This window comes from Vitis riparia, chromosome 16, assembly GCF_004353265.1.
Source record: "Vitis riparia cultivar Riparia Gloire de Montpellier isolate 1030 chromosome 16, EGFV_Vit.rip_1.0, whole genome shotgun sequence".
Lineage (NCBI taxonomy): Eukaryota > Viridiplantae > Streptophyta > Magnoliopsida > Vitales > Vitaceae > Vitis > Vitis riparia.
Window position 1 is genome coordinate 22,983,137 of NC_048446.1, and position 23,195 is coordinate 23,006,331.

Here is a 23,195-nt window from a genome sequence, read left to right on the forward strand (position 1 = left end):
AACCCTCTAAATATTTTAGGCTTTGGGCCCCACTTGTATCCAATCGATGCGTGATGAAAATCAAGATCATAGGACTAATCATAACATACCACGTATGTAATTTAATCTTGCTTCTTTATGTCCAACTTCGTGCTATTGTTTTGTACTACAAGCAACCCTTTAAAGATTTTGAGCCCCAAAATCAGGACCATGAGACCAATCATAACATACCCCACGTGTGATCTAATCTTATTTCTTCATACCCAACTTCCTACCATTGTTTTGTACTTGATTTCATCATCTTATACATTTGTGTATGATTTAGTATATTTGCCACATCATCAAACGACCTAAATTTCATCTTATACTTTCAACCACCAAGATTGCAAGTTTGACATATGCAAAATCTACACCCAAGAATTTTTCAAAGCTAGTCTAGTCTATGTTTAATCAAGCATTTTCCCTTCAACTTTTGTCACCTTAAATCTCAATTCAAAAGTTTGGGTTTGCTCCCCATTGATCACCGGTTCGAGTACTCTCAAGGCTACTAGAGGTTTACCCGGTTGTTAACTTCAGGGCCCCGTGGGATTAGTCGAGGTGCGCATAAGCTGGCCCGGACATCCACGGTTATAAAAAAAAAAAAAAATCCCAATTCAAAAGTATTGGGTATTTTAAGTTTCATACAAGTGGCAATCTCATTTTGTTTGCCCAACTGCTTTGATTCATATGATCGTCAGAGTATCTTATGATGTACACAGGCTGTTCATATGGAAAGAAAAAAGTGAGGGTATATGCTCAGACTCCATATTTTCAGGGAAGGTTTGCATCAGCCCAATCACTATTTCTCCAACCAAGAGATTAACCCATGCTGAGTTGGTTTTAGGGATAAAAAACAGAGCAGTACTACCACATTCAAAGCCCAGATTCCTGGTAAAGTTTGATCCATTTATGGTGCCATGAGAATTGAAGCTACTAAGAAGCAGATTTAAAGAGCCATATAGCAAGTGAGACTAAGCAGTTCTCAAGCACGTCCTTCAAATGACAACTAAATTATGAGGACAATTCAAACAAAAATGATAGTTTATCTCTATTATACCATTCCCCCATTCGTCAAAAGCGAGTCTGTTCTTTGGCAACTCAACCAGTTCGACTCCTCTACATCCAGCTACAGCCGCCTTGCATTTTTCAGCTCTGGGTCCCTGAAGACGGGGATTCAATCAAAAGTGAGATATGATGACAAATCTAGAGACAAGAATTCAGTACATGGAGCGTCAGTCAGACCTCTGGATGTGATCAAGAATGAGGAGCCTTGGTCCAGGAGGAATTCTCGCATCTTTAAGAGCGCTGTGATGATCATGGGAAATGAAAAGCCATCATGGTATCAGCATGTGTAAGAAAAAAAGGGAGAACATACACAAAGTGAATGGGGAAGTCCAATTACTTGCCTATCAGTGAGCAATGGCAAAGTGCTGTCTGTTAACAAGCCTCTCTTGAAATTCTTTTCATAATTCTGGAGACCCAGGCTTGTTAACATGGATCTTGTTCTTGAATAGAACAAGTCTTCAGCTGGTGGTTGAGAGAACTTTTGTCCTATCTGCAAAACCACATGAAAAGCACTCAAGCAGGTATTATTATATGGTGCCAACAGGATAGTGTCACAGATTTTTTGAAGAAATTCATATGGATTAGCAAATAAATTGTGCATAAAACATATCGACTACAATAAAATAAAATCTTTTACACCCGTAAACTGCTTTGAAAAGGGTATTCACTGAGGCTAATAGTTCCTCAGTATAGAAAATGAATACAGCTGAACAGGGGTGGAGCCAGGCTACGCTTGTGGGGCAAATGCCCCCCCTCGAATTTTTTTTTTTTTAAAAAATACTGCTAAGTAATGGGTTTTGATCCAGACCCAAGATTATGTAAAGTAAACATGATTAACTAGGCTATAAGAGCATTTTGGTCTCATTTTGCCCCCCCCAAACTAAAGTTCATATGTGTCCCCCTCAACTCTTTCACTAGGTCCGCCACTGCAGCAGAATGCAAGGCATGTTTGCAGCTAGCACCAATCATGTGCAGAAGCAATGAGACTAAACCAATCAATTGAATATTTGATTAATACATAATCGATCAAACACTACTTGAAAACGGCTAAGTGATATAGGTCTTGCAGAAGTATCTATCTAAATAGGAGACTACATTTTTAACCTCCATGATGAAGTAATTTGTGGTGGCTTCCCTGGACTGCAAATAAGGGTGAGCAATTATTATCCCATTTCTTCCTTTTTTTTACATAACAGTATGATCCCAAGGCTATGTTTGGTTAAACATAAGATATGATAAGAAAGGAGATAACATATTTTATCCCACATTTGATTGGTGATAGTATAGGATAAGTTATTTCATCATTTATCTTATCTTATGTTTAGCCAAACATGGGATAGGAAAGTGGTGGGATATATTATCCACCCTCTTTTTTATATCCCTTCTACCTAGCATATGTAAATCCTAAGCTAAGATGTAGGATATACATATCTATATTATTTTTCATATATTGAATAACATAATATAAATTTTTTTTTAATAGAGTTTAAATATTTTAATCATGAATATTGTTAAACTTACAAGAAATTTTATTTTTTTAAATAGAAAATATTAGAATGTAATATAATTTTTATTTTAAACATTGAAAAATAATATGTGTATATATATATATATATATATATATATATATATATATATATATTTTGTTTTACATTTCTTTAGTTGGAGACGAAGAGGTCTATAAAAGATGGTCCCTTGACCTTAGTTGATTTTGTTGGGTGGGTGGCTTCCCGTTAAGGGTGTGGGTAGGGTGGCTCTTCGTTCCTTGGCAGGCTGCTAGGGAGCGTGGGGCGTTTTTCTTTCTTTTTCTATTCTCCTTCTTGTACTTTTAGCCACTGCTTCGGTGGTTTTTAATACAATCTCTTTATTTATCAATATATATATTGTTTTAGAAACTAAATATAAACATAATATAACATATCCCATTGGATATGCTACCTTAGGATATCATGTCTTTCAATAGGATTAATATCCAAAGAAATTAAATCCCATTGGAAATCATATCCTAAGATATGCATTTTTTATCCAATAAGATATAATATCTTAGGATATACATATCATATCGTACCATATCCTATCCTATCCCACCAACCAAATATAGCCTAAATAAATGAAGAAAAGGCATTATAACAACTACTGCCAACAAATATAAGAAAGAACAATTGCTTAGGCTGAAACTAATGGCATGCCGCGACAGTAGCCACTTGGGCACCTCCTTTTCTTTGAAAACTGCAATTTTCATTTCCCTTCTTGGAGTTTATAAGCATACCATTGATGGAAGGCAGGTGAAGGCTAACAGGCTACATGCAAATGCCTTTCAGAGGCAAGCTAAGGACGATAGACCCTTGCTTGGAAACTTAAGCCAGATTAAAAATGTGTTTTTTTTTTTTGGATTTTTTGGATAGCCAAACAATCCATGCTAAACGATATGGATCATCTTAATACAACAATCACAATAAAACAGTTCCTCAAAGTTAGGTGGTGTTGGTTTTTGTCTTAAATCTAGATAAGTCTTAATTTAATTTAAGTCTAAATATACTTAATAGTGTTAAGTATTAAGTTGTTTATCTCTTTTTATTTTTCTCTACTTTAGTCCTAGAGCAAGTTGCTTTTAAGACTTGAGTCATTCTTTAAATTTTTTGTTTTTTAACTTATCACTTTTTCCAAGACATCCTAATGGAAAAAGTGTTAAATCTTAAAGCAACTTGCTTTAAGACCCAAGTTAAAAAAAACAAACCCTTACACTTAGTCTTATCTGACCCTCCCACTATTCTTTACAAAGAGAAATAGGTATTCACCCCACAATTAAAAGATAAGTCAAGTTTTTTATTTTTATTTTATAAATAGGGCAACAGAAAAACTTAACAAAAAGAGTTGTAAACCAAGTACATGGGAAGAATACAAGGTGAACTAAGGTGAAGACAAAAAGAGGAAACCCAAAATAAACATACCAATAGAAACAGAGAAACCTTCTTACCTATCATTACCAACAGTGCAACATTCATATTGAAATGACAGCATCACTAACATCAAGTTATATAAGATCAATAAGGACATGGGTTAGATTTCCTAAGAGCTTGATCTACCACTGCTTGAATTTCTGTTTATATGATTATGGAATTGAAAATGAACACATATAGCAGCCCTCATGGGCAGCTCAACTAGCAAGCACTCCTACTCAAGAATAGGAGATCCCAAAGTCCCGAGCTTACTCAATACACAATTCTTGGAGGAGGGATCGTATATCCATAGTTTTCCCCATCCTAGGAAGCAGCACTACTAGATTCCATATTGTAAAAAAATAAAATAAAATAACCATATCTAGCACTTTAATTACTCTAGAAATGATGGATTCCTTTGTCTAATTGCTCACCTGAAATATTCCACCTTGTATAAGTGCAAAAAAGAGCCCAGATGTAATTACATTGGCTGCCTGATTCGGGCCACCCATGCCACTCACCAATGAAAACATGGCGCCAGACCCAAAAGCTGCCACCATGCTGCAATAATATTTAATAATTTTTAACAAGCATACAAACATAAGAATAAAAGCAAATGAGGAAATGATTCAACAAGTACTAAAGAGGAATCGATTCCATATTACACTTGAAATGGTAAGGGGATCAGCTTCATGCCCTCCATGCATGGATAGTGAAATAATCCTCAATGCAATATAACCTTTTAAATCTATTGATTCATTTTTGGTGGCTTGTGCCTAACAGGAAGGTCAATGTTAACGCTTTCCTTTAGCGTAGGAGGCCTTTAAAAGCCTTAAATCTTGAGCATTTTGTTTTGTGCCTTGGCAATGGTGAGAAAATAGGCTTAGGCAATGGTAAGACAATAGATCACTTTTTCCTTCAACGCTAAGCACAAGGAAGCATTGGTATTGATGAAAACTGAAAAACTAATACAGCTGCCATCCAAGTAGACTAGAACCAAGTTACTCCAACCACCATTGGAGCCAAGATTTCTTGAAGGGGAAATTTGGGGAAAAGCCCTGTGCATAAACAGAAACCAGAAAATTCTGGATAATTACTTAGGTGGTGTTTGTTTTTTTACTTAATTCTAAATAGAACCTTAATACTTAATAGTGTTAAATATTAGGTTGTTTGTTTTTTTAGTATTTTATTTTTATTAAGTAGTAAAAAATAAAAAATAAAAACCAATATGTTATTTTTTCTATTTAGAAAAAACTACATATTTTGGCTTTTTCTATTTAGTAAAAAGTTTATAATAAGTCATGAAAAAGTAGAAAAACAAACAACCTAAATTCTAAAACTAAATTGCTTTCAGCAAAAAGCCAAAAAAACAAACACCACCTTAGTATATTTCTTGACAAAAAAGTTCTTACAATGAGTAGGTTCTTCCACTTTTATAATACTAGTTCCACGATATAATTAATAGCCTTTATATATTCATTTAGTATAGTTCTAATAAAACGAGACCGATCTTATGGCTTCTAATTTAATAACAAATTTTTTCCATGCAAACCTTTCATTGTTCAAACTTGCAATCAGTTCTCTATTAATAACTGCATTGGGAATATTTTTTTTGATAAGTAAGAGAATGTATTAAAATTTCAAAAAAAAAATAAAAAAATACAGGAGTACACTAGAAGAATACAATGAGTGAAAGAAGTAAAACAAAAAGGAGGGAACACAAAAAACAACACCCTCCCTCAAGCAGAACCCAACTAATCTATACAATCAATTAATGACAAAAAGCTCCCATTAATGTACACCCGAACCCACAAAGCAAAGTTGTTAAGGAATGAACTTTTAAGCCTTTGATCTAACGTCTCCTCGTCTTCGAACACTGTTAGATTTCTTTCTTTCCATATAGTCCAGAATATGCATAAAAGGGCCGCTCTCAAAGCCTTCCTACACTTTCTTCCCACAAAAGGACCTTGCCACCCTAGTAGGGTGTCCCTAATTAAGGCAGAAATAACCCAATGGATGTCAAATAAAGAAAACACCAACAGCAATAAGATCCTTGCCTTAGCTCAATGGAGAAGAATGTGGTCAATAGATTGCACCTCCTCTTTACAAAGAGCACACCTGTTGACTAACGACCAACCCCTTCTTTGGAGTTGGTCTAAAGTCAACACCTTTCCCCACCAAGCTTACCAAGCAAAAAAAAACTCACTTTAGAAAGAACTCATGAGTTCCAAATAACCCCTAAAGGAAAAGAGATAACAAAATATGGTTCCAATAAGGAGTAAGGGGTTCTTACAAAAAATCTTCCTTTACTATTGCCCCTCCAAACAATTCTATCCTCCTGCTCCCTAATCACCAACTAACCTTTGGAGTTGAAGTAGTAACCTCTCCACATAATTCAACTCCTAGACATTTAGATTTCTAGCAAAATGGAAGTTCTAAACCCCTACCCCCTCTATTTGCTCCCATAAATATGCCACCCATGCCTCTTTTGCCTTGAATAAGGCAAATAAAAGAAGGAACAACTGTTTTAACGGCTCCTCGCTACACCACATGTCTTTCCAAAACTTCACTCTCTTCCCATCCCCAACAACAAAAGCGACTCTTAAGTAGAAGAAATCTCACTCCTTGCTTATAGTTTCCCACAATCCAACCCCATAAGGTTCTCTCACCTTATAAGATTGCCACCCCCCTTCTTTCTCCTCATACTTCCCCTTGATGACCTTCTTCCAAAGAGTTTCCTTTTCACTTGGGTAATGCCAACATCATTTGCAAAAGAAAGCCTTATTCAGCAAAGAGAGAGAACGATTAAACCACCATTTTCCTTTGCCTTACAAATAGACGACCACTTCACTAAGTGAGGTTTGTTTGCTAAGGCTCCTCCTCCCTCAAGAAAGTCCCTTTGAATTTTCTCTAATCTCAAACTCATTGCACTTAGGATGGTGAATAAAGATATGAAGTAAATTGGTAAGCTAGAAAGGGTACTATAGATTAGCGTAATTCGACCTCCTTTAGAGATGTACCATCTCTTCCACAAAGAGAGTCTTTTGTGGAACTGCTCTTCATCTTTGTCCCAAATTGCTTTTGACTTATACGAGGCCTCCAATGGAAGGCCTAAGTAAGATGACAATAGTTCCCCTACCTACAATTGATCTTTCATGCCAACAAGTCCACATTATCCACCGGACCAACCGAAATCATCTCTCTCCTTTCCAAACTTATCTTTACCCCTAAAATAACTTCAAACCACATGAGGAGCCAATGAAGGTTAGTGACGTGATCTACAGACACCTCGCAAAATGCAATAGTGTCATCAACAAAGAGCAAACGAGAAATTTCCTCCCCCTCACCTGCTCTTTCCCCCACCTTAACACCTGACAAGAAACCTCCCCTCTTGTGCTCTCACCAACAAACATTAAGAGCCTCCATTGCAATCACAAATAAGTAGGGAGAAAGGGGGTCCCCTTGCCTCAACCCCCTCGAGCTTTTGAAAAAAATCTGTGGGAGTACCATTAACCAAAACAAATAAACTTGTCGTAGAAATATACCACTTAATCCACCCTAGCCATTTTTGCCCAAGTCCCATTTTTCCCATAACCGCTAACAAGAAATCCCAATTAGGGATATATTTTTCAAACTTGCAACTTTAATTGGGTACCTCCTAGAGAGATGGATGATATGATGGTGATTGCTTCTCATGGGTTTGGAGGCAACCTTAGGAGTAGGGTACCCAAGCACAAGACCAAGGTCACATTGTTTTAGGTGATATGGTTGGAGAAGAGTGCTAAATTGTAATGAGTAGGCCTATATTACTACTTAGTGGGCTACCTGAAGCTTAACTTTGATAGTAGTTCTCTAGGGAAACCCACACAATTAGGCATCTAAGATAATAAGAGAGAAGTGTTTTTGGCATGCTTGTAGGATAGGATTTGGCAATTATAGGCCTAGGTGCTAACCTCGTTGGAAGGCTTGACCCAAACAAGTTCTGATAACTAAGCAAAAAATATATCAACCCTCCTATCAAAAAGGTGCACCAACGTACACAAGTCATATACAAGGGCACCAAAAGGCAAAAGCAAAAATAAAGAAAAAGCAGTAAACCCCTCCTTTACTAAGAACCAGACCAATTGTCTATCATAGATATTGTTGCATCATTTAAACCCAATCTGCCTTACACCAAAAAGGAGTACTTTAGTGCTTCATTCATTATGTTCCACATCTTCAAAAGACCTGTTAGATCTTTCCTTCTAAATAGTCCAAAATACACAAAAGGGGACAACCTTCCATGCTTTCTTTTTGTCCTTCCCAAGAAAGGGTCTATGCTAACTTAAGAGGGTTCATTTAACTTAAGATGACATCATCCATCCTGACGCAAACAATGAGAAAACTAACAACACAAAATTCCTATCTTAGTACAATGATGCATGAACGAATATCTTCAAGGCTTTGAAGAGGCAATAATTTTCTAATCTCTAAGAGCCAGAAAATTCGATGCCTTTAAATAGAGTTGACAAAAAACTTGAATAGAAGCATCGAGCTCAACTCTTTCTCAAAAATTTTTTTGATAGGTTTCCACACTGATTAAATATAACTTGTAGGGCAGCTCGACTCTTTCTCAAATGAACCACAAGGGATCAAACTTATCCTAGAAAAAAAATAAAAAAACAAATAAATAAATAAAAATAATAATAAGCCTTCTATCTCTTTTCTTTTGGGTGGCACATACAATAACTGAGAAGGCATCAACTAAAAACCAACAAAATTCTTCATCAAAATTGTCAAGGGTGGGAAGACAAGCATAAAATATAAGTATGCAAGATAGGTACAACCAATCCTAGCCATTTTGGAAGTACAAGCATTTGAGTGGGTAAAGCCAATGGACAATGTTTAGTGGCAATTATGCTTTAGATTTCTAGATTTCAACAATATAGCTAAAAATAAATTATCAAGAAGAAAGAGAAGGTAAAAATATAAGGAAAGATTACATCTAGGCAAGAAAACAATGTTGTTGATTACGAAATTAAATACTGGGGGAAACCAGATTATTCATAATAAGGACATGAGGGCTTTTTAATTTAAAAAATAAAATAAAATCAGAAACAAACATTTCATTGCAATGAAACTAGCTAGTGTGCTAAATAGATGAAAAATACTTCCCCCAATCCGCTACATAGAATCCAACCAAAAGAACGAAAACCTATGATACTCTAGCAAGCAAACCTAACTACAACTAAAGGAAGCTACAAAATCAATCCAAAAATTAAGTGGAAACTACTTAGGGAGGCATAAAATCCCCTGCAAAAGAAATCAAATATTTGGCTTTCTATGCTGCTAATAGATCCTATAAGATCAGCTAAACGAGGAAATCTACTTTGAAGCAATACAAAAAATCTGAAGAAGCCACCGACCAAACTTCCACTAACCTCTTTCTTTCTTAGTTGTCCAAGGAGATAGAACAACAAAATTCTCCCTCTACTAGAAGATAGCTTTGGTCAACTTTAGACCTTCCAATAAGGCTAAAATCTTAGCCTTAATAGCTAGACCCTCTGGCATATTTAGAGAATGCTTTCATCAATGTGCCAGAATGATCTATGAGCACTCCTAATACCTAGTTGTCATGGGTTCAAAATTAGTTTGACAGAACCCATTGGAGGTAGAGCCCATATAGGGAGTTCCTCAGCCTACCTACAATAGCTTATGCTTAGAGGGAAGAGGAAAAATAAAACAAGTCCTACACTGATTCCAAAGTCCATTCATCATAAAAGATCCCTGAATTCCTCTTCACTAAATAGTCCAAATCAATGTGAGACAATTAATACACCACAGGGTCTTACAGAAAGAGAGCCCCCAAAAAGAAATGATCAACATTTCCACCACACTCCTAAGTGGAACTTAGTCAATCCAGGCAAGTTTGGACAACCTAAGCCATAGAGTCAATGCTACTAGGCACAAAACCAAAAAAAAAAAGGATCCACTGAGCTTCCCTTCTTTACGCATGACACGCACCATTCTAGGATATTCTGTACTTCAATCCATTAAAATATTTCATTTCTCATCCAAAAATTCAAATTTGTCGAAAAAAATGTTATAATGCAAATATGCAATGCTATCAACCTAACAATTTTTTTTTTTTTTTTTTTAAAGCAAAATTGACAGAAATCCCTCATCAAAATGAATTCAGATCATAATAACCATGTCTCAAAAACCAGTACTCGAATTTAACTGCAACAATAAATAGCAAATCATAGGACCAGAGAAATTTTACCTGGACTGAACATCCTCCTTCCCTCTTATTCTCTTCATCACACATGATATGCCAGCATTAACCCCTGTCATAACAGCAAAATTGCGAGCTTGTACCAATGGACCCCCCGCAAGAGCCTGCAGGCAAAGGAAGCCATTGTCGCGTATGAATGAATACTCCATCCGTTGGAAATTCCACTGCTCTGATTGATTTTCTTTATTCTAGAATGCTAACTAAATTTTTGAACAACTTCGTGTCATATGATTCCAGATAACCCAGAAACCTATGAACCCAATTGTGCTTCACCATGAAGATTTACAGTTGGTCACACGCCTAACAGAGAATCAATAGACAGAAACCCTCTATTTGGTTGCCAAGAAAAACGATGAAAAAGAGAAATAGCAGGGCTTCATTTATCCCTTCTCTTTTCATTTAGTTTCCCAGCAACCAAAAGGAGCAGAAGGACATAAAAATCGAAAACCCCCTTTGTCCGGAAACAAAACCTAATCGACGAGCCAGAAAAAGGGTTCCCCAACAACGAGTAAAAAAAATAAATTAATGGGAATTCCATTGAAAGAAATGAAACGCCAAAAAAACCTGGGCTTGCTTGAAAGAAGCCATGGCTTGGGGACTAAGATTAGCTTGAGGAGGAGTGGGAATGGCAGAAGTAGCGTCGTTGGTAAGAGTGCCCATGAAAGCACCAATGGCCGCACCCTGAGCGGCGCTGGTGGCGGTGACGACGGCGGCTTCAACAGGCAAGGACTGCTTAGCTAACCACGCCCTGAACCCATTCTCCAAATCCTTGAACCGCGCCTGTAGCTGGGCAATTGGGTTCTGAGCAGCCACCATTACTCCTTGTTTCCCCTCGTCCATTTCCTCTCTTCTCAGCCCTCCCTCCTTGCCTGCTGGATGGATAATAGTTTTTCTTCTTTTTCTCACCCTTAAACCCTAATATGCTCAATTTCTATTCATGAAATAGTCCAAACCTCTATCCATGAAATTCACCCCCTAATTCACACAGAAAAAGGACAAACCCACATGGCGGAAAATATTAAGAAAAGGAAAATACCTTTTTTTAAAAAAAAAAAAAATACCATATTTGATTTATTATAAAAAAAAATGAAAATAAATAAATAAATATAATTATAAATAATTAGAAATTTATTTTAAAAAGAAAATTAAATTAAATTAATTTGAAGAAACATATAAAATATTTTTATTAAATTTAAATTTATTTTTTTATTTTCTTCTTATTTTTCCCTTCTCTTTTCTTTTAAAATTTTCAATAACAATGAATAAATTTGAATTCTTAAAAATTAAAAACATGTCCAACATGGTGATTAGTTTTTTAAGAATTTTTCTTAAATTTGAATTTTTTAAGAATTTAAAAAAATTGCTTTTATCTTTATTAATTTTTTTAATTATAATAATTTTTTTTATAATAGTATATATTTCTTTTGATATCCAATTCCACCTTGGTTTTTTTAAATAGTTAGGTCCTTTTGTAACTGTTTTTTAGAATAATTTTTTTTTATTTTTTATTTTAAATAATAAATAAAACAAATTTGATAACAATTTTTTTAAACTTGTTTTCTAATAATTGTTTTAAGAAATAATTATATAAATAAATATAGAATATATTTAAAAATATTAAAAACAAGTTAAAATCATTTTAATTTTTAAATAAATTTTTAAAAATTATTCTCAAAAACTATTTTTAAAAATGATTATAACACAAACCTTAAATTTTCCATTTTATTTAACAATTACATAAACGAGATAATAAATAAGTATTGGAAATTGATAAAGCTTGACTTTAGTCGGCAATTCATTAAACCAATCAAAACTGCTTTCCTTCTTTTATTCAAGATATAATAGGGTTTGAGATTGTTTTTGGGTTTAAAAATGTTATTTTGTTCCATTAAGAAAAAGTTGAATTTTAACCTCTTCTATTCAATGAAAAATAGTTAAAAATAAATAAATAAATAAATAATAATAATAAATCAAATAAAAAGTAAAAAAAAAAAAAAAAAACAGTTTATTTATCATATACTGTCTCTCCTATGATACGTCATTCACCCATGACACCTATGATACATCATTCAAATCTTTCTTAGTTGGTTTGTAGACTTCCCACCTTGAATTGAAAAGAACAAAAATATCCTATGAGATACCCCTTAGTCATGACTTAATATATATATATCCAATGAGAACATTGTTAGAGGAGAGAAAATGTTAGATAGTCCAATTCGTCACGACAAACACAAGAAAGTGTGGTAACGTGTTTGAATTCTTGATAAATCAAATTTACCCGACACCTGTTATAGTCTCAAGAAAGGGTTTTATTATTAAAAAAAATTAACTATTTTGACTTTTTCTATAAAACAAACAATATTTACTTAGATGATTATTATGGTTTAATTTGATTTTTTTTGGTCATATGACATCTCTAACATCTGTACATGGAATGCACGTAACCCACAAAATTAAACATGCCCAATTTTTTTGTAGTCGATGTTGTGGCACTCAGAAGTGGGGTCATCATTGTAGAAGAGAATGACATCGTTGGGTCGCAACCCATTCGGACAGGCATCCATCTGATGCCGAGGACCAATGCCTCCAACACATTGTCTTCTCCGTCATCCATCTCCACCCTCTGCCCATGCAAGAACCAACCAGTGAGCCGTCTGCGCAACTAGGCCTTGAATGAAAATTCTCTTATGGAAATAGCCCTGCAAGCCACTTCCACAGAGCCCATCATCACCTTCTCCAATAACACCCATATTTCTCCCGCAGAAACACGAAGCATTGAAGGCAAGGTACCCGACACTCTCTTGCCATCAATACAACCTCACCCTCACCCACGGCTCCCCATCTCCCACCACCCACCACCCACCCTTCCCCATGACATTTACGCATCAATCCAAAAACCCCTGTGAACCCCTGCAGCAGCAGGACTCATTTTTGACGCCACCAACCAGTCAAAACCTCCAACAGCCCAAATGAATGGTCTACTTGTGTATGGAGATATAAAATTGGAGAAAATATTTTCAACTACTTATCACTTTCCACAACTAAGAAACAATATTGCTTTTTATTTGATGGAATAGAATGACATGAATGAAAAGTTCAAGTTCAAGTTCAAGAGAGATACAACTTGGCAAGCCCTAATACCAAAAGCCAATGAAGAAACCTGCATTCTGACTGCACCTCTCTCCTCAGCACCCAGTTCTTTCATAGTCAATGACGTAGTACCTAGAATTGGGGCCATCTTCGTAGAAAAGAATCACATCGTCGCATTTCAATCCATGTGCCTTCACAAATTGGTCCAGGTTCAATGAAAACCATTGTGGTGTAGCCTCCAGCTCCCAGAACTCTCCCTTACTGTCCACAAATGGTACCATCATCCTGCCATGTTTTCCTTCATGTTTCTTCGGTAAAAAAACAAGTGAAGGAACCCTGAGCTTTCCGGTGAGGAGATCGCCAAAGGTTAGCCTCTTACTGAAGATGAGGGTAGGAGTCCGGTCTTTGCTACTGCTTCTGCTTCTCCTCATTGGTAACCACAGACATAGACTGCATATATGTATGAATGATTCTTAATTTTGACCATTTATTGGCAACCATGTCCATCAAGGAAAATCTTAAGCCTCGTTTCTTGTAAGATACCAAACTAATTACCTGGATCCGCCCCCCATTTTCTCCACCTTTTTTGCCTTCGAGCTGTCTTCATCCACTGCTCTCGCAGATGTGAATCAACAATAAACTTTAGGATTGCATCAAAGTATTCAGCTTCATGAAATGAGATTCTATATATAAAGATCAGATGATGAGAGAAAAAAAAAAGGAAGGAAAGAGTCAACCAGAATGGAAGGTTTTCTCTACAGTTTTCTCAGTCTACATTATTCCTACTACTTTCCAAGTTTCTTGGGTTTCTTGGCGAAACTTTTTTTTTCCTCCATGTTTTCTTGACTTTCTAAGATTCTGGTCTCTCATGCATGATTCTTGGCAACCATGCAGAGGATAAAAGAGAGAGAAATATCAAACGAAATCTTGAACAAGAAAAACCCTAAATTTGGAGTCCATGCAGAGACAACAAAGTCACGTACCTTGATCTCTTTTTTCCATTGAAGGCTTCAAGTCACTTGCTGGTAGATTAAACCTCACATTTTTCTTCATTTTTTTACCTAATACCAAAGTTAGGGTTTTCTTGATTTGAGGGAGAGAAATAGCAACTTTGAAGTATACATGCATGGATGATGAATTTGCTTTCTTATCTCAAATGAAATCTTGAAAAAGAAAAATCCTAAACTTAGGGCCATGTTTGGTTCCCAAGAAAATACCAAAGAAAATCAAAGAACCGAACATAGCCTTAGAGTTATTGTAAATACCAAAGTTACCTTCATTTCCTTTTCCTTTTCCCATTGAAGGCTTGGAGGTTTCTTGACTAGCAACTGATCCACTGGCAGATCCATCCAACTTCAGCTTTCTCTCCATTTCTTCCTCTAGTCCAAAATCTGGCCTTTTCTCAGACATTTTTCTTGATTCGAAGGAGACAAGTATCCACTTTGAAGTATGTATATGTATGAAATGAATAATGTTCAATTAGTCATGGATATTTATATTGCTATGGAGGCAGGTATTAGTTAAATTAGTTTCAAAATCAGTTATATCTCACTTCCACGCTGGCAAGGAGAGTCACTTTTGCTATGCCACGTCATTGCTTCTTTGTATAATTAATATTTTTATTTATTAATCCATTGAAATTGCTTAATCATTTATATATACATATAAAAAAAATTACAAATCCCGTAGATTCAAATTAGTACTTTATTTGATTTCAAAGATGATTTATAATATAAGTATATTAAGGGGTATGGTATGTTGATATAAAATTATAGGTTTTATAAAAAAAAGTTTCAAAAATTTTTCTAATTATGTTTTATTGTAATATATTATCATATAAATAATGATACAAATATATAGAGCCCCAAGTATAAGGAATTTAATATATATATATATATATATATATATATATATATATATATATATATATATATATATATAAAGAGTAAAATCATTTAAAAATAAAAAACAATAGAAAAAAACAAGATTGATCGACGTTTTTGAATACCATACTAAAAAGTGTCTTTTCGACATGATATCGAAAAATGCCTTTCTAACCCCACTTACAATTTTAGGATATGGTCAAGAAGTATAATCATTCAATAAAAAACCAATAATCTTGATTTCAACATTTTGAATATTTAATTAGCTTAGATATACCACACGATACAAAAGAATAAAATAAATAATAATAATAATAAATCTATTTGCCATGCTATCCAAAGAATGTCTTTTCAATATGGTACCAAAAAAGACATTTTTGTCGCATGCAAATTTTTACATACCGATTTGACATGCTACAAAATGTGTTTTTTGATAAGATATCGAAAAAGTATATTTTTGACATGGTATATTTTTATGATAGTAGTCTAACCCCACATACTATCTTGAAGCATAACGAGGAATATGATTTAATGATATCTTATATCAATGAGATGCATAAGTTCTTTGATGGAACTTAATTAGATATACGGGTTTTAAAACCGCGAGGGTTTGGAGGTCCAATACCAACAATATATACAAGAAGAAGTGATTTGTTAGTTTTTAAGTAGTATAGGGTAGAGGGGCGGCCCATAGAGATAAATATTTGTCAGCATTCCTCTATCGTGGGCTATAGAGCCCATTATTCTGAAGTCTAGGCCCATGTCCAGGGACAGCCCAATCAAAAGAGTGGAAGGAGCCTGCAGTCTCCCTGCGCCAGTACGCTGGAGTCTCCTCTCTCCTCAGGTGAGTGACCAATCTATCAGATTTCTAATGGAGTTTTTGCTGGCCACTGGGGGTTTTCCGTTTGTTTACCTAGAAAGTGCATGGAAGGAAGAATGTTATTTTCGCTGCTTTTCATTTAGAATCTCAGTTTCATGTTTTGTATTGTTTTTGTTGCTGTTAGGCCTTCACCGTTTCTATTGTGACTGTAAAATTGCCAATGCTCAGGAATAGGGTTTCCCTTACGAATTTCTATGTAGGGATGGTGATTTCCCCCATTGGAGGACATCCTTCACATCAAAATTTTATGATATGAGATTCTGGTACAAGCTTTTTGCTCAAGCAGAGAATTCTGCTTGATTTCGAGGAGTGATGAAAGCCTATCTAATGATGCGGAATTCTTGTTCCAAAGCTCAGGGAATGGTCCACAGGTTGGGTGCAGGCCTCCCCTGCACCATAACCCTACCACCTGATGAAGCCTGGATTGCAGGCCTCTAGTACTACTACCTCAAATTTAGAATTTTCTATCTAGGGTTTGCTTAGGGGGGTCTGCTCCTCCAACTTGTGCTGTGTTAGTTCTTAATAAAGATTCTGTGTCCTGTATCTTTTGACCTTTTCTGGATTTTCGGATTATTTGTTAGATAGCAGTCATCACTGGATCAGCAGGACCTTGTCCTGATCAGAGACTGGTTTTTTGGGGAAACCATATTGATCGGTGGATGCGGTATTGTTTGCCATAAAGGTCAAGATGGGCAGCTCCAGGGAGGAATCTCCTGATTGGCTGCATTGCTTCCAGGTATTACCATAATCAAAATAGTCTTTAACTAAGTAGTCTGCTGCAGGATTTGGCTGTAGGAGTTTAAAGATAATGGTTGTGTTCATCTTTTGTTCTGATTTCAGTTCTATTGCAATTTAACTCTTGGGATTTCAAGCTTTTGAATTTTAGGAGTTTTGCACCACTTGGGGTCTCTAATGACTGCTGGGCATTTTAAGAGACCGGCATGGGGTAACTCAAGTATATAAGCTGGATCTTGAGGTGTCATCCATGAGTATCTAAACTCTAGTTGATGTAGGAGAACCCTCAAATTAGTTAGCTGATTACAACCAAACAACGGTTTTTCGATTTTCAGCTTCTTAGGTTTTATGGAGAAGAGGGTGGGGTTAGGTCTTATGAATGATTTAAGATTCAGTTTGACAATGACTCAACGCCTCTTATCAGTTGCAATCAAACGGAAAATGGTTTTGGATCTGTCATGAAAAGAGAATTTGGGGGGTTTTATTGTTAGGTACTATAGGTTTTAATAGTAACGTTCTTAGAGTTTACCAGCCTTTAGCTTGTTGTCACACCATAATTTACCCCAAAAATTATTGTTAAACTATTTCATGTATTAGAAATAGTTTGTCATCATGGAGAGTTGTAAGGGCTTGGCCATGGAAGGTTCCTTGGTTATCAAGAAAAAAAAATAGAAATAATTATGTATTTGCCTTTTGTTTTTAGGGATTTTACTTGCTTTGTTGGCTCTATAGTAGTTTACTATCATTTTGTCTGGACGCTAGTTGAGAGAGTTTAATTTGTTGAACAGGCACCAACTCGTTCAGCTTTGACATTATCTTCGGATTCTGACTCTCCTCCTGAAGATAGCCCTTTAAGGGAGGATAAAGATGCAGATTCTCCATTCAATGAAACTTCAAAAGCAAAGTCTCCAAGAAAAAGGCTGAAAGCAGAAGATCCCAAATCCACAAAAAAGCAGAAAGTAAACAATCACAAGAAAAAAGAAGGTATAACTGGCGGTCAGTACAGAAATTTTATGTTTTTTTTTACAGCATTCAGTTGAAAGACATTGATTCAGGTAATGTCATACTACTCCTAATTAGGTTGCACTCTAAATGTTCCTTGAAAGTGATGCAGGGAATGAAGGTCGCAAGAAGGCTTCAGTGGAAAAACCATCTGATGGGGAGCCTAATGTAAGAAGCTTCACACCAAGATTGCTTATCTAATGTTTCATTAAGTCATCTCCTCCTCAATATTGCCTTTGGTTCCCTCCGATATATCAACCTCAGGATTCTTTTCAATCTTAAATTTGTGATGTAGCTATTAACTATTCTCTCTTTGATCTGCAAGTCTTCCTAAGTAATCCTAAATATGAGAGGTCTTTTCAAAGGACATAACCAAGATTCTTTTCTTTTCCCTTTTTTGCTTTTATGAAATAATAAAAGAACAAAGAAGCCTTGAACCAAGTATTCATATTCATGAGAAAACACTTAACAGCCATGTTTGGGAAAATAAGATCCAATTTGTTTATTATTTCTAAACAAACAAAAAGAAAAATAACAATCAGACACCCATGCCTATTGGTATCTATTTGGTAGGAAAACAACAATTATGCTATCTGATCAGTAGGCATCTATTTTAATCAATCATACCCAAGGTTTGATTTATTTATTTATTTATTTTTATTATCTTTGGGAGCTATGAAATGGTTAGGTTGAAATGCATCTCTTTGTGGCATATCTTGATGCATTAATTTATATCTGTTTTCCTTTATTTAGGGATTAATAGCCATTCTTAGGATGACAATAGCTTCTGGAATCACTTCTTTTAAATGAAGCAGACTAAACAATAATTTAATTATCCAACAGCATTATATGAAGTCCAACAATTGTGAGTAGCTAACTTTAGATATCTTTTTTTCTTCCATTTTTTTTTTTTTTTTTGGAAAAGAAATTTGTTTTTCTTAGTTATGGAATGTTTTTTGATTTTATAAAATACTCTTGCATGGGAAGAAAGATTCCACTTCAATTTGCTAAAGTATGGCTAGAGAGGGAAATGTCATAAAGCAGTGAGGTGGGCTTTAGATATTTACTGAGGTAGGCTCATCTTAATTTTCTGATGAAAGCAGGCAGTTGTTTGCAAACGTTACACCCAAGGAGATTTCTAAAATCAACTACTTGTACTGCCAAAATGTCCATGGACCAGGATCCAGTGGCGTGCTCTGTCACTCCTGAATAACATCCTAAACTAAAATCACTTGATCAGGCCATTTGATATAATTAATGTTACCCTTGACTATCCAATTGTATCTTTTTCTTTTTTTTTGTTCTGGCATTTTAAGCTAATAGCACAGTTGTGTTATTATCCAAATTGATACTTTTTTTTTTCCTGGGAAGCATAGTGAGTGGCATCAAATTGTAGTATTTGAACTCCTTGATGTGCACCTCTCCTTTGTTTTACTACACTCAGGCAATACCATTACAATCATTCTGGTTGGCCTTCTAGTTTACTATAAGTAATCACTGGAATTAAACGATCCTAGTATCTGTTTGTATCAAATATTGTATCTATTGTTCTGTTAAAGGGCTTTAAAATGCTTTGAAGCAACTAGTTAGTTTGCTATCACCTTTCTATAGATTTCTAATTTCAAGAATTTCCTTTGTTGAACAGGCACCAAATCATTCAGTCTGGATGTTATCATCAGATTCTGAGTCTTGTCCAGATAATAGCTCCATGAGGGAAGATTATATCCATCATGAAGAGTCATCTGTGCATAAAACAACTCAATTTCCGGACAAAGAAAAGGATGCAGTTCTTAGTGAGAATGGTCAAGAGTCCTTGTTGAATGAGGCTTCAAAAGAAAAATCTCCAAAAAAACGGGTGAAAGTAGAAGATCACATATCCAGCAAAAAGAAGAAAGCAAACAGTGACATGAAAGGGAAAGGTATGATCAATCTCAAGTTCCTAAAATGGCATGGAGCTGAAGTAAAACTATTCAGTGAAACAAGCTTGACTCTTTTCTTTTTCTCTATGTGATTTTTACTTTTTATTTTTTATTTTTGAAATTGTATTCCCTGTGGATATATCAATGAATATAGGGCATGATGATGGCACAGAACTTTTGGAGGAAGAAGCTTCAGATAAGCATACTGAACCTCAAGTAAGAAGCTTCAATATGTTGGAAGATTCTTCATCTAGTCTTTGGTTCACTGATTCACCCTGTGAAATTTGTAGGTCTCCTCCTCAGGACTGCCTCTGGTGCTCTCTGAGAAAGTCCATCGATCAAAGGTAGGCAAATATTTTGTTTTGGTCATTGTATACCGATTTCTTTGTACTACCTTCTCTTATGAATTTGGTTAAAGATTCTGAGTTGTGGTTTCAGAATGGCTAACAAGCTCTTTCCAAATCATCAGGGAACTACATGTTTTGCCCCGTGTAAATGATTATAGTCAATATTGCATTTCTTAAAATGAATTCTGAAAAATATGGATTTGCTTAGGATGAATACTGAAAATAATGCATTTAGGCCATGTCATTGCCTTGTTATTTTCTTGCTTACTGCTTGTTTGAAACCTATGTAAATACATCAAATGCTGTTAACCTGCATTTGTGGCAAGTTCATGACTGTTTAATATGATTACATCTCCATTTTTTTATGCCAAAATTTTCTTTGGTGTATCAATCAAGTGATCAGTGTGTTCTGCATCAAAGAAAGGAGTGTTGCTGCTGCCATTTCACCAAAAAAAGCTGGCTATGCTCCTTTGGTTCCTGATGTCATGGACTTTGGTTGGCCATGGGGTGAACTCATAACTTGATCTTCCAAGGGACTTGGTTTATCGCCAAATAATGCAAGACTGAAGATGGCTTGACTTCTGATACGGATTGAGATCCCCTCTATGGTGATCTCCCTTCCGTGTAAAAGCTCAAGTGTCTTTGTGTTACACTATCCCCATACAATATGCTATAATGGCTATGAGAATGTTCGTCAACTGAAAGCATACCATCTCTGAAATATTCAACCTTCCTTTTATCAATTGTGCGTTAAAGTTCTTAGACCTTCTGGGGCTGGACGTGTATTTTAAAATGATTAGAGTCTTGTGCATCTAGTTGGAGAAAGCATTTATATTTGCAAGTCTAAAATGCTGTAGCTTTGTGAGTCTAAAATGCTGTCACTTGTACTTAATTTTGTCACTATCCGTCCCTTCTATGGCTGGGTGAAGCGAGTTTGAATTAATGGTGTTTGGAGATTGATACATGGTTCTAATAATTCCATCAGTTTTAAATGTGTTGTAAAAGGGCTTTCGTTTTTCCATTGAGAAGGCTGCTTCCCTGGAAATTAGGTAGCTGATCCATGTCTCATTTAGTCTTATATGCTGTATGCTAAGCTTGTGGAGTTGAACCCTCAACACTTCCTATTGAGGAAACTTGATCCAGCTTCCACCTCAGTGCAACTTCTGTCCTACCTCCTCCCATTCCCTATATGCATTGCTACTGTTCCTTTCATCCAATACATTTATGCTACTGTATAAATAAAGTCCATTTTGGAAAGCTGTTGGTAAGAGTTTTTTTGTATCTTTGCAGGCCCTTGTTGAGTGTGAAGGTGAATCTATAGATTTGAGCGGGGATATGGGTGCTGTTGGGCGAATAATAATCTTGGATACCCCATCCAGAAATCATGAAATGTTCTTAGATTTGAAAGGTAATGTAGTGTGTTTTATGATGCTCATGGTTCTTTTGTTACTGATGATTGGTCTATTTCAGTGTTCTGTTTGGATCTGTAATTTAATCTCTCTTTATATCTAATAGAACTATGAAATAGCTCAGCCTGTCCTTGGTAGTAAATATTGTCACACTGGGTTTCATATGGAAACCAAGAGCTAGTGGGGAACTAGTTGTGCCTTCAAATTTAGAAGTTACTCAAGATTTGCTTAATCTGCCTTTTTATTGGTTTGCCTCATCAACATAGCTGCTTCTTTTGCAGATTTCTATACACAAGTAGCCTTCATCTAATTCCTTTCAAATTTTGGTTAACTTCACAGGAACCATCTATAAAACAACAATAGTTCCTTCCAGGACATTCTGCATTGTAAGTCTATTTTTTAATCTTGACATTTTCACATTCCTAGCCTCAGATTATGCTATTAGCACAAATATGTAGCACGAAACCCTCATCTAATTTTGTAGTCGATTAAAAGCAATTTGGTTGCTACCATTTAACTCAGAATCTTCTTATTCAGGTCAGCTTTGGGCAGTCAGAAGCAAAGGTTTGTCCACCAATTTGTTCTTTTATCTTTTAGAGTTCTCACCTTTAATATTTTAAAGAAATAAGGTAAATTTTTTTGATGGGGGGTTCCTCATTTTATCCTAAGATTTTTGTCCTCACAATTTAATGATTTTTTGTCATGTTTAAAACAGTCTCCCCTATGTAGTTTCAGCTTGGAATTACTGGGAAAATGTGCACTTAATGTCTTCTGAGAAAAAGGCATGGATAGTTTTATTTTGTTTATTGACATGGAAATCTAAATTTCTGTGTCAGGTGGAGGCTGTTATGAATGACTTTATTCAGCTGAAACCACAATCTAATGTTTACGAGGCTGAAACAATGGTTGAAGGTTAGCATTACTCTTTTTTGAGTATTCAGTTAGAGTGATTGTTGGATTATTTCATATTTGTACTTTGCAGAAATGCATTTACACTCCTTTCCATGTGATCGTTTCATGTATGCAGGAATACTAGAAGGATTTTCCTTTGATTCAGATGATGAGGCTGACAAGATGCCTAAAGCCAGTACTCGTCAAACTGATCAAAATGAGGGTGATGAAGAGCAAACCAATGGAAAAACGAAAGGGAAAGCTGAGAAAGCATCTGTATGCTCCAGAAACTCCTTCAGTAATTCAATGTTTTACTTCTATGAAATGATATAACTCTGCCTTTATGTAATATATTTACATATGTGGTTGATGGTGCTTTTTTTCACTGGAATCAGGGGGTGGTACGAAAAAAGGGTAAAACTGCAGGAGCGAAGCCACCAAAGAAAGTAAGAAAGAAAGCTCAAGTTCAAAAGAGAACCAAGACCAAGAAATGAAAAGGTTTTTCGTGTACACTTTATTCTTTTATGATACATACTATGAATCATCAAGTAATCAATCCCTAGTGACTTGCTTCCAATTTTCATAGTCAATAAGAAAACAACAGAAATCAGAATTGTGATTTATTTTTCTCTAGTCTTTATTTCTTCTATTTGGGACCAGTAGTCCATGAAGGTAGATTGTGTAATGGACATGACCTGTTGAATGCAGTTTGTCATTCTGATTTGTTTGCCAAAATTCCATAG

General features: G+C 35.5%; 3 protein-coding genes across 5 annotated transcripts; 1 reads left to right on the plus strand and 2 right to left on the minus strand.

Moving 5' to 3' along the window:
* Window positions 1-832: 832 nt before the first annotated feature.
* On the minus strand, window positions 833-11,232 carry LOC117933758 (chloroplastic import inner membrane translocase subunit HP30-2-like). The gene is made up of 6 exons (XM_034855278.1): window positions 10,861-11,232; window positions 10,285-10,400; window positions 4,457-4,583; window positions 1,425-1,573; window positions 1,261-1,323; window positions 833-1,178 (listed from the first exon to the last, which is right to left on the minus strand). The coding sequence occupies exons 1-6, from the start codon at window positions 11,134-11,136 to the stop codon at window positions 1,145-1,147; spliced, it is 765 nt and encodes a 254-aa protein (XP_034711169.1). The 5' UTR covers window positions 11,137-11,232; the 3' UTR covers window positions 833-1,144.
* A 2,124-nt stretch (window positions 11,233-13,356) lies between these two features.
* LOC117932959 lies at window positions 13,357-14,035 on the minus strand. Its single transcript, XM_034854288.1, has 2 exons — window positions 13,942-14,035; window positions 13,357-13,836 (listed from the first exon to the last, which is right to left on the minus strand). Exons 1-2 carry the CDS (start codon window positions 13,956-13,958, stop codon window positions 13,482-13,484), a joined length of 372 nt encoding a protein of 123 aa, XP_034710179.1. The 5' UTR covers window positions 13,959-14,035; the 3' UTR covers window positions 13,357-13,481.
* A 2,032-nt stretch (window positions 14,036-16,067) lies between these two features.
* Window positions 16,068-23,085, plus strand: LOC117934083 (DNA-binding protein BIN4). Of its 3 annotated transcripts, none has more exons than XM_034855688.1 (13): window positions 16,068-16,113; window positions 16,731-16,885; window positions 17,673-17,880; window positions 17,999-18,054; window positions 19,532-19,805; window positions 19,960-20,021; window positions 20,096-20,149; window positions 21,443-21,560; window positions 21,901-21,947; window positions 22,099-22,125; window positions 22,398-22,473; window positions 22,589-22,728; window positions 22,845-23,085. In XM_034855688.1, exons 2-13 carry the CDS (start codon window positions 16,838-16,840, stop codon window positions 22,944-22,946), a joined length of 1,212 nt encoding a protein of 403 aa, XP_034711579.1. In that variant the 5' UTR covers window positions 16,068-16,113; window positions 16,731-16,837; the 3' UTR covers window positions 22,947-23,085. The 3 variants fall into 3 exon arrangements, with proteins under 3 accessions (XP_034711579.1, XP_034711580.1, XP_034711581.1); XM_034855689.1 differs by having other exon boundaries at window positions 22,848-23,085; XM_034855690.1 differs by having other exon boundaries at window positions 17,673-17,868.
* Window positions 23,086-23,195: the final 110 nt, after the last annotated feature.

Coding starts and splice junctions, on each gene's coding strand:
- LOC117933758 (XM_034855278.1), bottom strand. CDS start 11,136: ATGGACGAGGGGAAACAAGGAGTAATGGTGGCTGCTCAGAACCCAATT. Junction 10,401..10,860: donor CTTCTTTCAAGCAAGCCCAG/GTTTTTTTGGCG, acceptor CTTTGCCTGCAG/GCTCTTGCGGGGGGTCCATT. Junction 1,574..4,456: donor TACAAGGTGGAATATTTCAG/GTGAGCAATTAG, acceptor GTGGTTTTGCAG/ATAGGACAAAAGTTCTCTCA.
- LOC117934083 (XM_034855688.1), top strand. CDS start 16,838: ATGGGCAGCTCCAGGGAGGAATCTCCTGATTGGCTGCATTGCTTCCAG. Junction 22,126..22,397: donor TTGGGCAGTCAGAAGCAAAG/GTTTGTCCACCA, acceptor TTTCTGTGTCAG/GTGGAGGCTGTTATGAATGA. Junction 22,729..22,844: donor GGAAAGCTGAGAAAGCATCT/GTATGCTCCAGA, acceptor TTTCACTGGAAT/CAGGGGGTGGTACGAAAAAA.